General features: G+C 30.8%; 1 protein-coding gene across 1 annotated transcript in view; it reads right to left on the minus strand.

The window, feature by feature from the left end:
• LOC143064360 (receptor-type tyrosine-protein phosphatase N2-like) overlaps positions 1-17,379 on the minus strand; it is a 141,065-nt gene that overhangs the window by 59,605 nt on the left and 64,081 nt on the right. Inside the window, exon 9 of the mRNA XM_076237128.1 lies at positions 15,210-15,292. Coding sequence (XP_076093243.1) covers positions 15,210-15,292 — 83 coding nt within the window. The remainder of the gene's footprint in view (positions 1-15,209; positions 15,293-17,379) is intronic.

Genomic DNA, 17,379 nt, shown 5'->3' on the forward strand with positions numbered 1-17,379 from the left:
TCCAAATTATTGCAGGAGTTATTTCCCTTGACTAATATCCAAATTATTGCAGGAGTTATTTCCCTTGACTAATATCCAAATTATTGCAGGAGTTATTTCCCTTGACTAATATCCAAATTATTGCAGGAGTTATTTCCCTTGACTAATATCCAAATTATTGCAGGAGTTATTTCCCTTGACTAATATCCAAGTTATTGCAGGAGTTATTTCCCCTTACTAATATCCAAATTATGGGAGGAGTTATTTCCCTTGACTACATTAATGCCAATGAAGAATATAAAGAATGGATGGTATTCAATGCCTTTAAAGGAGTATACGTCTCACAAGTGTTCCCTTTTACAGCTCCTTTTTCAAGCTGAAATTTCAAATCAAAATCATCGTCACAATGTAGAACAGATAATACAATGACTCTTAAATGACAAAATGAGAGACTAATCATTCTTTTTAAATTGTTACAGGAAACCAGACTACTTCTTGTATGCCAAGGAACAGTAGAAATTATCATATTTTGATTTTAAACGCCATTTCAATAGAAAGTTTGATGTTATATATGAAATCTATTTTTTTCAAGATGAAAATCATTTAGTTGATACATAAACATGTAACAAAATGTAGGAAAATAGAACGATTTTTGTGAAGTTTTTTATAGAGCATAATTTATGTGCTACCTTTGTAAAATGCAGCTTTAAAATATGAAATGTGTAGTGGAAACAGAAATAATCTTCAAAAACCAAAATTTTACTCTTTAACTAAATAATCTTCAAGCATTATAGTCTTTATAACAACTCCTCACTAATCTATTTATGGATACAAGAATTTTTGTTATGTTAGGAATTTTTAAATTTGTATGATTTATGAATTGCATCTTTTTCAATAAAAGAATCAGACATACAATGTATTCGAGACCAATGCAAACAAGTTTTTATTTTCTTCTTCTACTTCTTTTCCCGATAACCCCTACATATTACAAGAAAATCACAAAATTCTTTCCAAATATATCTGTAAAAGTCAATCTTTCTACACCTTCAAGGTAATTTTTCAACATCTAAATGTGGTGGAGTAATATTTCAAAATCGTCAGTTAAGGGATTCATCATCTTACCACTAGGAAAATAATGACTTTTCCATAATGCAATTGATCTATGAAGCCTAACAAGGCCCTATCGGCCATATCCATTTTTCTAACTAATTTGTAAATTTTCTGCCGCATCTTGCTAGCGATCCAATAGTTTCTAACTTCATTTACACCTAAAGGCAACAAAGTCGTTATTGATGTCTTCTACAAAAGATTTTCTTTTCCTTTCTGTTAATGATGGGTTACTATGGTAACGTAATTGTTTTTGACAGGACCAAAAGACTTGATATTTTTTTCTTAAAAAAACATATGGCTGCGCAGTCCAAGATTCACATGCAATTAACGATAGTGTTCGCCTGATCACCAAAAGCAATGAAATTGCATAACATAATTTTGTTCCCTAATAACCACCTTTTTATAAAACATTAATATAGGATGGAGGTATTATTTCATTAGATGTTTCTCCTTATTCATTTTGCTAGCTTATTTCTTTTCACATTAATATGTAAAGAACTCATTATTAGATTCATGTTTTAAGTAATGGAACCTATAAGGAGTAATGGACAATATTCAGTCATATATGACAGCATTGGAGATACCTATGCTGCAATCTTATAATTGTTTTTTTTTTTTTTTTGTGTAAAGTTATATTTCAGTCATAATCCATGCTTTTTATGTAACATTTGACTTATGCAAAGCTTTGCAATTTAACTTGTGATATAATCGAATGTCAGAGTGAACAATTCCTGTTTTAAGTATTTGACCCTATAAATAATTTATACAAACAATGTTGAAGACTATATGTTGCCCTTTGGATGTTTCTGTTTGTTATTTGTGACATTTGGTTGCTATTTAATTGTGTGATGTACTTTTTATATTCTTAATTTTCACCTGCTTTTGCAGTCTTAGAGATTTAGTTTTTTTTATCATTCATACTGTCTTAATTACCCCTTTACTAAATATGGACCTTATTCACCTTCTTTTGCATGCTATTTTGTGGTTTAATAGATATTAGATGCTAAAACAATATCTTATTGTTGACTTTATTTAATACAATGTTTTGACATCAGTTGACATTTACCATTTGAAATAAATATGCCTTAATAATTTTACTTAACTTTGTGCATCAATACCAATAGAAGAATTTTCCCTGTTATTTGCATGGTTTTCTTTCATATTAATTTTCTCTCTTATCTTAATATGGTCCTGCTTTTCTTAAGGTGTGACCTTATATTATACCACATCAATATATGCCCTTTCTTCTTACTAGTACATGAGTTTGAAAACATTACATGATACTTTATTTCAATAGTACTTCTCCAAATAGAGCATTATTACATGTTTGTTTTTTAATGGAAAGTACAAAGTGCAATCACTTAGGAAAAACAAATTTTAGTCTTTTATTTCAATTTCCTTCAAATTAGAACTCTTTTTTCGACAGCGATAAAAATTTGGTAATTTGCTCGGCTTGGTTCAATATGTTACTAATGAGGAGAAATTTTCTGGCTCTATGGAGATAATTAGGATTGGTTAAATTGTAACCCTTGTCAAGAAACTCTCCAAATTACTGCCTGCACATGTGATCATCTTCAACAACAAAAAGCAATCCTTGTTCAATTTGGTGAAATAACTTTCTTACTATCACAGCTATTTATTTGTAAGCCTTCAGGCTTCTGTCTTACAATGAACCAAGAAGATTTTGTAAGATCTGTCAGGCCATCATCAGCTGTTATGTGCAGAAAATTAATCTCATTTCACACCTGATGAACGAAAACTGGAAAATTAATCTTAAAGATTGGTGTCAAAATCTTTAATACCGGTTGTCTCAAGTTGTCAGTGGAATTTGCTGTTATTCATCTAAAAAGATGCCTCTAACCAAGTTCATACCAAAGAAAGTTTATCCTGTTTTCCAAATGTGATCTTAAAGGTTACGCAAAAGTGGACTTAGTAATTATATGTAATATTTATATGCCATTAAAACAATTCCTTTTTATATCTTAGAATCATTTACAGCTATAATACATCAAACCTGCTGAAAAATAAATTATGTTATTAACAGCATGAACAAATTTATGATCCAAAAACAAACAACAAAACACCTTAATATTTTGAACTTTGGTCATTAGATAAAACCTTTTGAGCACATCCATGCATCAAAACCAAATGCTATATGTTTTTTATAAAGCCTTAAGTCCATGTTTTGTAATGGGAAACTCAAAACATCATTTTGGATAAAAAAAAAAAAACAACAAAAACATGGTACATATAATATTGGTAATAAGTGTTCTTAAAATGATTTACTGAAATTCAGTCACTGATTGAAAAAGAGCTGAAGATACAATTTGGGGACAAACAGTAACCATACAAAGTATGACTGCAACCAAACTGCATGCATGGAAGATTAATTTGGAGAGAAAACTGCATGCATGCAAGATTAATTTGGAGAGCATTAAAATCCCTGAAATGTCAAGTTTATGTTATATATTGAAGGCTGTATATGGGAGCCTATATATATCCTATATATATCCACCTCATTTGAACTTTGGTGGATAGTTGTTTCATTGGCAATCATACAACATCTTCTTGTTCCATAAATTGGCAAAAAAAACCAATTTGACGCAATTAGATAACATAGTCTCTTGCATGAATATCAAGTTCAATTTCAAGCTAGAATTAATTTGGAAAATTCTCTGGTCTAGAAATTTTTATATTTAAAAAAACAATGCGACTATTGTTTAAAAGATTTTTATTGTAAAATATATTTACAAAACAAACCTTTAGAATTTATCAAACCATTAAACACTAAAACTTCTAGATTTTCACTTCCTTAAATGATCGTGGAAAAGATTTAAACAAACAAAAAATGTCCATTATACCTAATTTGTCTTGGTTGTTGAGTTCTAAGAAAAATGCAATAAAAGGAGTCTTATTCTACAGTTGAAATGTTGTTTTTTACAGAAATTCAAACTAACATGGAGATACATATTGATTACTGATTAGCAACTCCAGAGTTGTTGGATTTTGATCGATTTTTAATTTTCTTTAAATAATGAAACATCCATGAAGAAAATAGTGTCATAATAAAAAGAGAAATAAAACTCAAAAGGAAAAGTTGAATTAGAAATTAATGGGGAAAATGATGTATAATTAGAGGCTCCAAGTATGCAGGTACCAAAGCTTTTCCGTAGTGATTTCTCTTTTCCTTCTTGGCTATTTACTCCACAATATTGCAGAAAAACCAAACATTAACTTAATAATATGTCATGTCATACAATAACTATTGCTTAAAATGGTCCTTTGTCAGGTAAGCAAAAAACTTGTGAAAAGTTTATCACCACAAACATGATGTTCATTTATCATCAACTTGAGATAACCTGAGAAAGAAATTTAGAATATTACATTACTTTACATCATTGATAAGATTGTAAGAATGATGACAAATAGTTCAACTATAAAAATTTTAGTTCAAAAAGGGAACTTTGGGAGACAAAATTGGTGTTGTTTATACCCTTAATTTCCCTAAAATATCATTAATTCAGTGTCAGTAAAGATGTTTAAAATCTAGATAATATAAATCCTTTGAAATACATTCAAATGTGTTCTGCAAAACTAGTTAAGAGCCTGTGTCGCTCACCTTGGTCTATGTGCATATTAAACAAAGGACACATCTATATTCATGACAAAATTGTGTTTTGGTGATGGTGATGTGTTTGTAGATCTTACTTTACCAAACATTCTTGCTACTTACAATTATCTCTATCTTTAATGAAATTGGCCTTTTAGTTGCACAGGAAAATATTTTGTAAATTTACCAAATAAATAGAAATTGTTAAAAATTGACTATAAAGGGCAATGACTCCTTAGGGGGTCAAATGAACATTTTGGTCATGTTGACTTATTTGTAGCTCTTACTTTGCTGAACATTATTGCTGTTTACAGTTTATCTTTATCTATAATAGTATTCAAGATAATAACCAAAAATGGAAAAATTTTCCTAAAAATTTACCAATTGGGGGGTGGGGGGGGAGGCAGTAACCCAACAACCAGTTGTCCAGTTCATCTGAAAATTTCAGGGCAGATAGATATTTACTTGATTAACAATTTAACCCCTATAAGATTTGCTCTAAATACTTTGGTTTCAGAGTTATAAGCCAAAATCTACATTTTACCCCTATGTTCTATTTTTAGCCATGGCGGCCATCTTGGTTGGTTGGCTGGGTCACTGAACACATTTTTTAAACTAGATACCCTATAATGATTGTGACCTAAGTTTGGTTAAATTTGGTCCAGTAGTTTCAGAGGAGAAGATTTTGTAAAAGATTACAAAAATTTACGAAAAATTGGTAAAACATTACTATAAAGGGCAATAACTCCTTAAGGGGTCAACTGACCATTTTGGTCATGTTGACTTATTTGTAGATCTTACTTTGCTGAACATTATTGCTGTTCACAGTTTATCTCTATCTATAATAATATTCAAGATTATAACCGAAAACGGAAAAAATCCTTTAAACTACCATTTCAGGGGCAGCAACCCAACAACCAATTGTCCGATTCATCTGAAAATTTTAGGGCAGATAGATAGATCTTGACTTGATAAACAATTTTACCTCTGTCAGATTTGCTCTCTAAATTCCTTGGTATCAGAGTTATAAGCCAAAATATACATTTTACCCCTATGTTCTATTTTTACCCGTGATGGACATCTTGGTTAGTTTGGCGGGTCACCGGACATATTTTTAAACTAGATACCCCAATGATGATTGTGGCCGATAATGGTTAAATTTGGCCCAGTAGTTTCGGAGAAGAAGATTTTTGTAAAAGCTAACTACGACGGACGACAGACGACGGACGATGGACGACGCCAAACGCCAAATGATGAGAAAAGCTCACTTAGCCCTTTGGGCCAGGTGAGCTAAAAAAGTAATTCAAAACTATATTTTTATATCAAATATATAAATCAATATATATTCTGGTCTAATTTCAGGATATTGTTGATAGTTTAATGCTAAGAAATGCATATTGAAGGGTCAGAGACCGTATATAATTCATAAATAGGCTAATATAACCCTAATAAAATAAAAACTCTGATTAAAGTCTTACAAAAAAGTTTGTACTATAATTCCTTGTCCTGAAGATCAGAATGTCTACAACAGGAAACTCTGACAGAATTTATTCTTAGAATCTTGTGTCAAGCAGGGAAGGCTGTCTACCAAGGGACTAACAGACAAGCCTGATGGCAGTGTTCTTATAGTTTCTATACATTTGCATTATAACAGATCAGAGCACGATGTACCTATTATATCAACTTCCTGAACATCCTCTTAATTATCTGTATATACAACATCAAAACAAGACCAAAACCCGCAAGACATTGAAATAATGAGAGCTGTAGTAATAATCTCAAACTGAAGCACAGGAAACAGAATGAAAAAAACCAAGGAAGTTGTCTTATTAAATACAGAGATACTATCTTATGGAAGTGATTATTTTTTTTCTACAGACAACAGGGTATAATACATTGTATCAAATCTATAATAACACCATAAATGTTGCAATTAGTCATTGAGCTCCTAAAACTTACTGTCCACTATCACTGTCAGTATCGGTTAATCAGATCACAAGCAAGTTTCTATAGGTCTCACAGACTTTGTGATATACGATTAAGAGGGAATCTGTTTCAGCTGCCTCATGTGTTATTATAAATCTTCTTTTTCTTTTCTTCTTTTACAAAAAGGATTATGATTTCAAACATCACCAAAAGATTTAAAAACAAAATAAATAAGGAAAATTATAAGATAATTGAACTCTTAATTTTTTTTTCTATCTATTTTCAGTTCATGGGCTGGGATTAAATAAGGACAGTTTCTGTACTTTCAACAGTGTACATCATATAAAAATAAAGAAGAATGTGTCTGAGAAGAGTAATGCCCTTGCCCAAGCTTTGCTACTTTACAACTGAAAAGAGGACATAACTCTAGAATAGTAAATGACTCAATGCTTATATCTAAATTATGTCTAGATGGGTTGTGCTTCTCTCAGCATTGTATATGAGTTTTAAAAATTTGAACAAGACAAATTTAAGTTAGAGAGCAGAAATGAATAAAAATGCAATTTTCCAAGTTATAAAGGGATATACCTCTGCAAGTTTTAGTTAATTTGCACTGTGTACAAGTGTAATAAAATTTGGATGGACTGTTACTACCTTACAAGCTGGCATGTTGTTAGTGCTACTCAGCATGTCACAGATATACAAAACTAGGTTTTATATCTCAGTAACATGCTACAGTCCTAAATATGCATGTAATGTTTGTTTCTAGACACAAAGCAGCCAACTAACAATCAATCAATTTTCACTGTTTATAATGTAAATCAATTCAAAATCACTGACACTTAAGGCATAAAAATATTACCCAAAAACTCACACAACCCTGCAATGCTTTGAGCCTTTGAGAATGACCATTTCATATTTTGTATACCTCTAACATCTACCAGTTCAACAAAGTTGTCAGAAACTTCCTAATTTAAATGGCTTATAGTTATTTCAATCTAATAATATATTTTCTCAATGCCTTTGAGCCCACACTTTTATCACACAAGAATTGATTTACGTCAACAAATTTTTGCAATAATGACTTATTTCCTGTGCCTAAAATTTTGTCAGCTTTTTGTTTCAGACAAACTCAATTTTCTTCACAAAAAAGCTTGCAGCGAATTTTAAAAATCTATTTCATTTCTGTCTTAAAGCTAGATATTACATCTACTCATTAGAAGTCTTTTTTTTAAATTACATGTCCTAATGAAAGTGCTGCAGGTTTTATGACAAATTGTCAAGTTCACTTTGGCTAACGACAGCTTACTAATAACCAAAGTACATTTTGAGAAAATTAAGTTTCAACACAACTTTTTCTTGGAATTAACAGTTTTCCCTTGATATCTTATATTTTTGCTATTTCATAAATGTTTATGATGTTGTATTCAATGAACAGTTATGAGTTACATAATAATTAATATGCATGCATGCACGCTATGTCTACAAATTAATATTTAACTTTGGTATTATATTCTTATATAAAACTACATTAAAAAGAATCATCTGGGGTCATTTTCTTTATTTCATTTTCTGTAAGTTTTCACAATTGAAAGTAAAACAACTGAAATATTTTTCTTTATTATTGAATATTTCATTGAACATATAATTGCATCTTTCTACCATTTTCTACATGAAAAAAATGCCTGCACCAAGTCAGGAATATGACAGTTGTTATCCATTTGTTTGATTTTTTTTTTTAGTTTTTAAATTTTTGATTTCCCTTTTGAATTTTTTGCAGAGTTCAATATTTTTGTGTTTTCACCTTTTACTTCCAGCGTTTTCGTTGTCAAATTATATTTTAAAAGTTTTGAACATCATCAAGTTAAATCATATGAAACCTCAAATTAAAACCAGATGCAGGGCCCAGCTTTATACAACTGCAGAGGTTGAACCCTGAACAGTTGGGGCAAGTATGGACACAACATTCAAGCTGGATTCAGCTCTAAATTTGGATTGTGATTTAAATATTTGACACAGCATAGGTTTCTGACACAGAATGAATGTGGTCTAATAAACTTTTTGCCTTTGAGCAATTCACTATGCTGTTGAATATTAATCCTCTCAAAAAAATGTTTGAAGAAATTTTCTTTTTATTTATGAAATCTGAAATAAAAAAAAATTGACCCCCTCCACCCCCCCCCCCATTTTTTTTTTTCACATCCCCCTTTCCCTTATTTCAAAACTGATCTCAATTCAAATAACTAATGGAGTTTGTAACAATAACTACTCATTTAAATACATCATAAAATATTAAAATTGTAAACAAGTTGCTTGTTATCACTGAATGGTAAAGATTGTTTTAATTTATCAGTTGGTAGTAAAAGTAAATATACATTGTATATTGTATAAAACAATGATTTTAGTTGATTCAACTAATATTCTGGACAAAAAAAGATAACTCCAATTGAAAATTTCTTGCTATTGTGCAATTAGATATTTCTTGCTATTGCGCAATACTGTGCAATTGAAAATACTTGCTATTGCACAATACTGTGCAATTGAAGATTTCTTGCTATTGCGCAATACTGTGCAATTGAAGATTTCTTGCTATTGTGCAATACTTAATATAATAATTTTGGATCCTGATTTGGACCAACTTGAAAACTGGGCCCATAATCAAAAATCTAAGTACATGTTTAAATTCAGCATATCAAAGAAGCCCAAGAATTCAATTTTTGTTAAAATCAAACTTAGTTTAGTTTTGGACCCTTTGGACTTTAATGTAGACCAATTTGAAAACAGGACCAAAAATTAGGAATCTACATACACAGTTAGATTTGGCATATCAAAGAACCCCAATTATTCAATTTTTGATGAAATCAAACAAAGTTTAATTTTGGACCCCGATTTGGACCAACTTGAAAACTGGGCCAATAATAAAAAAATCTAAGTACATTTTTAGATTCAGCATATCAAAGAAGCCCAAGGAGTCAATTTTCGTTAAAATCAAACTAAGTTTAATTTTGGACCCTTTGGACCTTAATGTGGACCAATTTGAAAACGGGACCAAAAATTAAGAATCTACATACACAGTTAGATTCGGCATATCAAAGAACCCCAATTATTCAATTTTTGATGAAATCAAACAAAGTTTAATTTTGGACCCTTTGGGCCCTTTATTCCTAAACTGTTGGGACCAAAACTCCCAAAATCAATCCCAACCTTCCTTTTGTGTTCATAAACCTTGTGTTTAAATTTCATAGATTTCTATTTACTTATACTAAAGTTATTGTGAAAAAACCAAGAATAATGCTTACTTGGGCCCTTTTTTGGCCCCTTATTCCTAAACAGTTGAACCAAAACTCCCAAAATCAATCCCAACCTTCCTTTTGTGGTCATAAACCTTGTGTCGAAATTTCATAGATTTCTATTTACTTAAACTAAAGTTATAGTGCGAAAACCAAGAAAATGCTTATTCGGGCCCTTTTTGGCCCCTATTTCCTAAACTGTTGGGACCAGAACTTCCAAAATCAATCCCAACCTTCCTTTTGTGGTCATAAACCTTGTGTTTAAATTTCATAGATTTCTATTTACTTAAACTAAAGTTATAGTGCGAAAACCAAAAGAATTCGGATGACGACGACGCTGAAGCCAACGTGATACCAATGTACGACCAAAAAATTTTCAATTTTTGCGGTCGTATAAAAAATCATGCATATGTTTTTTATAACTAAATGGATAGTTTTCATTATACAACTTATGTACATATACTTTTTTCTGAAGAAACTCTTTAAATTTGTCCACATTTAGAATAAGTTTGTTTATTTTTAATTGCTTGCTTCCAGGAAGCAATTTGCCGACATATTTTCCGTATGCATAGTGACCTGAGCGTGACCCTCCTCATAAAAATCCAGGGATCGCAATATGCATGGATATGTCATTAAAATAAACTATTATCTGATTGTACATGTTAAACACGTCCCCAATACCCATGCTTTTTGTTATTTGTTTACTATAAGGTGACAATCGGTAAACTTCGGCTTCAAAACACGGCATTTAATGAGCAGCCATATTTGTTAAATCATAAGAGACAGACAGAAAAAAAAATTGACTATTATACGATATATTTGCGTAAAAAATGATAAAATCATGCACAGATGACTAAGTTTATGATATATACACGCATTGGTTCAAGAATTGGATAAACATTATTTTTCACCACTCGCTCGCTTCATATGACTTTAAACAATGCATCAACAGTATAAAGTAATACAACAGCAGCACCAGGAGTGCAATAAATTGATACATCCAAACAAATCATTAAGAGTGAACCCTGGATGCAAAGTTCATGTAAATGCATGGCAGTAACTCAGCTTTTAAATATTTCATTAGGATTTTTAGAAAATTTAGTAAAAGCAACTTAAAGAGTTATCCTAAGAAATATGCATATATGACCTAGTTTTTGACAAATACGGATCCAGATATCTTGAATGACTTATCCAAAAAATATTCAACATATAAATGGAGTCTACTTCTATCAATGTATCAAAGCTTCCATGACGATGAGTTAAAGAAAACTGGAGTTAGTGGCTGACATATTATAGTGTATGCCATTTGAAAAGACGGAGCTGAAATTGATAAAATCAAAATCGAAGGACTTTTATCAAATCTAACATTATGGCAACAAATGAAATGGACAGAAGAAATACAATAATATGTATAAAACAAAAATAAGGAGATGTGGTATGATTGCCAATGAGACATAACTATCCACCAGAGTTGAATTGAAGTAAATATGTCTGTCTTTGGAAAGGATTCATTAAAGCCTACTTTAGTTATTGTCACACATTGGATGGACAGACAAAATGCTATAACATGTCTGTCTTTGACAGGCATATGAAAGCTACATCCTTAATGAATGTGACAACTTCTCGATAAACTACACAGTCAATCTTTATTAAGAAACATTTATGCATGGTAAATTGCATTGTTTTTTTTGTCAGTCATAAAACTAGATCAGTATGCATTACTACACTTTCTGTAAATGCTTCAATCAAGCTGAAAGACCCACAAATATAATTTGAAAATGAGAAGGATTTCTTCAACTACTCTTTTGTTGAGGGACCAATACGTGATCAGTTTAATAGAAAGCAAAAATAATTGTTAATATAAAACCACAAATGAGACTTATACATAATAACAGTGTATGAAGCCATGCTATTCTTAGAAGGTTACTCGTCATATTTTGTATCTAATAACCAATTTTAAGAGATTAATTATTCTTTTTGTTGTTCTATATAGGGTCAAAAAGATCTGAACAAATTTACACTTAAAAAAAGATACAATAAAACTTCACAAAAGTTACATTCAATAATTATCATTCTGTTTTTTGTACAATAGAAAATAACAAGTCAATCAAGATGATTTTTTGCTTTCTATTTGTTTATTTATCTACAAATTGCATGAATTGTGGTAAAATTGTTATAGAGAGTATATGTGCAGTCGTGTTGGGACAAAGATCATCACATGATTGCTTTAAGTCATTAACCAAAATGACCAAATCCTTTTGAAAAATCTAAGCAACGATCCAATTAGTTATGGATAAGAAAACTTTGGGTTGGACCTTTAGTTCAGCCACAAAATTTCCCTGATACACTCGACATTAAAGTTACAAAACAGAGGAACTTATTCACACAGGTGTTGTTTTTTAAAGATAATATGTTACTAATATAGTATAAGTTTTCTGTACAAGGCTAAATCTTCTATCTAGAATCAAATAAATCATTCCCAATGGGAACAAAGAAATTGTACTACAATGTAAATATTATTTCTTTTTTGGATTATTGTTTGTGGAAATACCAAGCATAAATCAATACTCGAAGAACGGATATACATCAAATAAGGGCAGCCAAATTAATTCTGGAATCACCTTGTGATACCCTTTCAGATAAAACTGTTTGAAAATATATCTTGGCTTTGATTTAGTGATCATTAAGTCTACCATAAGGCCTTATATGTACATAGATGTTAATATGGATCTGTTCTAGAATATCTGTCAAACAAAATCTCCTATGTAACAAATAGATATGGAATGCAACAAGGATCAAATACAATCCAATTACTGATTATACCAAAGGCAAGAACAAGCATGTTTAAAGGGTTTATGCATTCTCTGGTCAAGCTATCTGGAACTTCTTCCAGAATCACTGTGACATATGTCAAATATAAATACTTTAAATCAAACTGTTTTTATAAGTTAGCTATTGCATGAAATTATTAAATAAATGTATTCAAAGTAAAAAATAAATGGAGAATGTGTTCATGTGTCAACACAGATGATACCCCCACTTCCATATAAATTAATGTTATAAAGAAGCATAACTGAAAAAAGTTAAATGTGACAACATCCAAATTAGAACTTGATCTCTGTTTCGTGGTTATAAGCATTGTGTATAAATTCTATAACATTTGGTTGTGGCAAACTAAAGATAGAGAACTGAAACCAATTTTGGGATTTACAAACGGACAAGGGTATAAATGTCCCAACAGGGAAAGGCAGGAGAATAACAATTAATTTCCTATGTATTATTGATAACATTCATTTGGTTTTGTCGAATTATGAGTGATAAATTGTTAGTCAAGTGTGAAGGCCTTAACTAAGGGAGCATAATGATTGTAAAATTTGAGCTAATCCTCTTTGAAAAAAAATCATCAATATTTTTATATCAAAGAAGTCAAGAATGGTTTTACAAAAGTCTTCTATTTGGCTTTAAGCTGTTATTATTTACATATAATTAAAATCTAAAACTGCAGCTGTAGAGCACAATTCTCATTACTGTGATAAGCGTTTAAGCATACTTTACTCCTAAATCTTAATGCACAATGTAGTTTAGACGATTGCTTTCCAAAAATGAGGTCCAACATTTGCTTTGACCTAATTGCATGGCCTCTATTAACAATTTTGCACTAAGCATTTGGTACAGTGTCATTAAAACAATGCAGCAAACTCAAAATCAATTTAAATGGAAGTATTTTTAACCCGCCTTCACTAAACAATAAGGATTTACATAAAAAGGAAGAATTAACTTTAAATTGACAATATTCTGTACATTTACTGCAAAAACTCACGATTTTAAAATGAGAAACAAAATAAATGTGGGAGCAAGAAAAATCAATACCTAATAAAACACAAAGTTTATTTGTTTTGGTACAATACAATGATTTATTTTCTAGACAGGATTAAAATCTTTTAATGGAAAAGTGAAATGCATGACCAAGTACTCGAGTTGTGCTCGTTCTCCTTGTAGAATGACTAATATCGACAATCTTAGAAGAAATATAAAATAAAATTACGACCTTCGTATAAAAAAAAGACAAATTGTCACAAAGTAATATGGTTGAGAAATAACTTCCAAATCCTCAATTAACCACATCTCCAAATCAATCAACAGTAAACTTTGCTGATTCAGCAATTTTAGGAATGTTTTAAGTAATTTGCAGATAATAAACTATTTCAAAGATAGTACTCCTAATGAAAATTTGTTACTTTCTTTAGGCAAAATTGTACATTGTGTAATTTTGATAATTATATCTTAAATGTGTGCATCAATTTACTTCTGTAATTTTTAAAAGAACTAAAGGAAAGGCAACATTTTATAAATCATTTCCTGCATTGAATGCTATTAATTATTCTTTATGTCAAAATACATATTCAGAGGAAAACTTTTGATGATGTGTTGGGCAAAAGAAAATGATCTTTTAGAATGAATAATATTTTAATATAAACTGTGGACACAGAGACATGTCTGGTTTATTGCTATTTTAAAGGTATAATGCAAATGTTTAAATTGTAATGCCACTTCCACTTAAAACTTCAGTAAGCAAAGCTTGCAGAGTCAATAAACCATGACTGAGGGGACAGGTTCATTTTATCTCCATGGTTATGAGATGTGCCATATAATTTATGATGCAAATTTATTTTCTTCAACATCATTTGAACTCTATTGGATAGTTCTCATTGGCAATCATATAACATCTTGTCATTTGAACTGGCAATCATACCATATCTTGTCATGTGAACTCTAAATTGAATTTTAATGTACGTATTGTTATGCGTTTACTTTTCTGCATTGGCTAGAGGTATAGGGGGAGGGTTGAGATCTCACAAACATGTTTAACCCCGCCACATTTTTGCACCTGTCAAGTCAGGAGCCTCTGGCCTTTGTTAGTCTTATATTATTTTAACTTTTAGTTTCTTGTGTACAATTTGGAGTTTAGTATGGCGTTCATTATCACTGAACTAGTATATATTTGTTGAGGGGCCAGCTGAAGGACTCCTCTGGGTGCGGGAATTTTTCGTTGCATTGAAGACCTATTGGTGACCTTCTGCTGTTGTCTGCTCTATGGTTGGGTTGTTGTCTCTTTGGCACAGTCCCCATTTCCATTCTCAATTTTATCTTAATACATAGTTCCATTGTCAATCATACCGCATCTCCCTATTCTTAGTTGGCAGTTGAACATAAGACATACAACAAAGACCAAAGACCGCAATTTTGGTTTCTTATTCACCTTTGAAGAACGAGATGAAATAATTGAGACTTACCAGCTTCCATCACTACAGCCTCAGCATCTCTACCATTGGTGTAGTCAGGATCAACCTTCCACCATATTCTACTTTTATCTTCTCTATAAATAGAAAATTGTAAATTGTAATCTACAGTCTTTAAATGGCTACAACAACCTGCACCACAATCTTTTCAAACTTTAATAGAAGTCCAAAGACCAATTTTCCAACATTTTTCTTTAAACATATAGTATTTGCCAAAATCTAGTTCTCTTAATAAAACCTGATTTAAATAAAAATCATAAACAAAAAAAATAAGAGCTTTTGATTATCATGGACATTTGAAGGTTTTTGTTTAGAAAAAACATTATAACCTTGTTTTTTTGTTCTTTATATCTGAATCCCATTTTTATTTTATAAAAAGTACATGTACAAGAAAGAAGAAAGCGGTAGATTTTTTTTCTTCTTGAAGAAAACCAAATAAATTCATAAATTTAATGAGTTTTTATGTTTTAATCCTTCAGAAGTCTGGAGATAAAAAGCTTTATACTTGTGCACCAAGATATATTTCTGATAGATCAGACATGTCCTGACTAGCTTACAGCTTACATACAATGACTATTGTAATGTGCTAATTATCTCTCTCCAACATCAAAGTCCAATTAAAATCCTTCCTAATAAAGGTATCAAATCAAAATGTATAAAATATGGAAATGAATGAGTCTATAATGAATAGGCGTAATACTAATCCTAAATCATAATACATGTCATTCTTACTAATAATCTCTCTAGACACATTACCCTGTTAAAACGTGATCTGGATTTTTCAAGGAAGCTATTTGTGAAGTACACTCTTTACTGAAAACCGATTGTTAAATTTGATATTATAGCTTATTTGTAATTTCGAAATTTATTAATATTTTAACAGCAAAAAAGATTCCTTAGAAAATGCACATGTTCACCTGGTGATATTCTTTTTATTAATCAAACTTCCTACTACTCTCATTATTAATTCATGTTAATGTTGATACCAAATCAGAAGAGGAACTTAGAGAGTAATACAGTCTAAAGAGTATTAAATAGGTAATAAATATGAAGCCTGAGCCATATCTCAATTAACAGCATTCTGTGGCTGGCAGGTAAAATTTAAGCTCCACTGTTTCATTTTGATGTTCACAACTTTAAAAGGTTAAGTTGTAAATAGAGGCTCCAAAGTGCTGGACTACCTAATCTGGTAAATTATAAGTTTCTGATCCATGATTTGTCATCAAGACAGCATACATTGACTCTGTCAAGGCAAGACCTTAAAATGTTATATGTCATTTAGTGACCAAAACTAATATTGAGCAACAAAAGTGAACATTGCCAATACTTAACAAGAATTGCATTCAATTTTGCCAACAGTAACAACATACTAAAATTTAAAAAGCTTTGTTTGAAAGAATCAAATGTTATTGCATGGAAATCACATAAAAGAGGGGTGAAAGATACCAGAGGGACATTAAAAAAACGCTATTTCTCAATTAACCACGGACCAGAACTACAGAACCCCAAATGTGAAAATGCTTATATCATACTCAACCTCAATATTGTCATCTCTAACAAAATATTAATATTTGTGAAGCATTGGTTGTATTGTTCACAAGTTATTGCACAGAATCAAAATTAAGTGCCATTTTCCAATCAACCTAGGACAATAACAACTGAGAAACAATAGTATAAATCGTCACATGTATTCAGCTTAACCTGTTTTGTCATTGGTAACAACAAAATTTGACGTATTATTTAAATGAATCATATGCTATTGCATGAATAAGACATAAAGCGCTATTTCCCAATCAATCAAGGACCATAACTCTGTACATTGAAGTGAAAAATCTTCAATATTATACATTTATTTCCCGTTCCTGAGGGAGATATGAAGATTTGTTCACCCAAGAATATTCATATTTCATGAGGGCTCTGCCCGAGGGAAATGTGATTTTTCGAGGGTGAACAAATTCATATCTCTCGAAGCTTAGGGAAATGAATGTTTTATTCCACTGCCTATGCTTCGTTTACTTACTGAATATACTATATTAATTTGTATACGTTTGTTTTCTTATCTGCTTGTTTGAATAGCTAAACACGACATAAACAGTGCGGATCAAAAGTAAATTAATGGTCTTTTTATTTTAACGCTTGAATAAATTTAAACACAGTAATGACT

Source organism: Mytilus galloprovincialis, chromosome 2 (genome assembly GCF_965363235.1).
Source record: "Mytilus galloprovincialis chromosome 2, xbMytGall1.hap1.1, whole genome shotgun sequence".
Classification (NCBI taxonomy): Eukaryota; Metazoa; Mollusca; class Bivalvia; order Mytilida; family Mytilidae; genus Mytilus; species Mytilus galloprovincialis.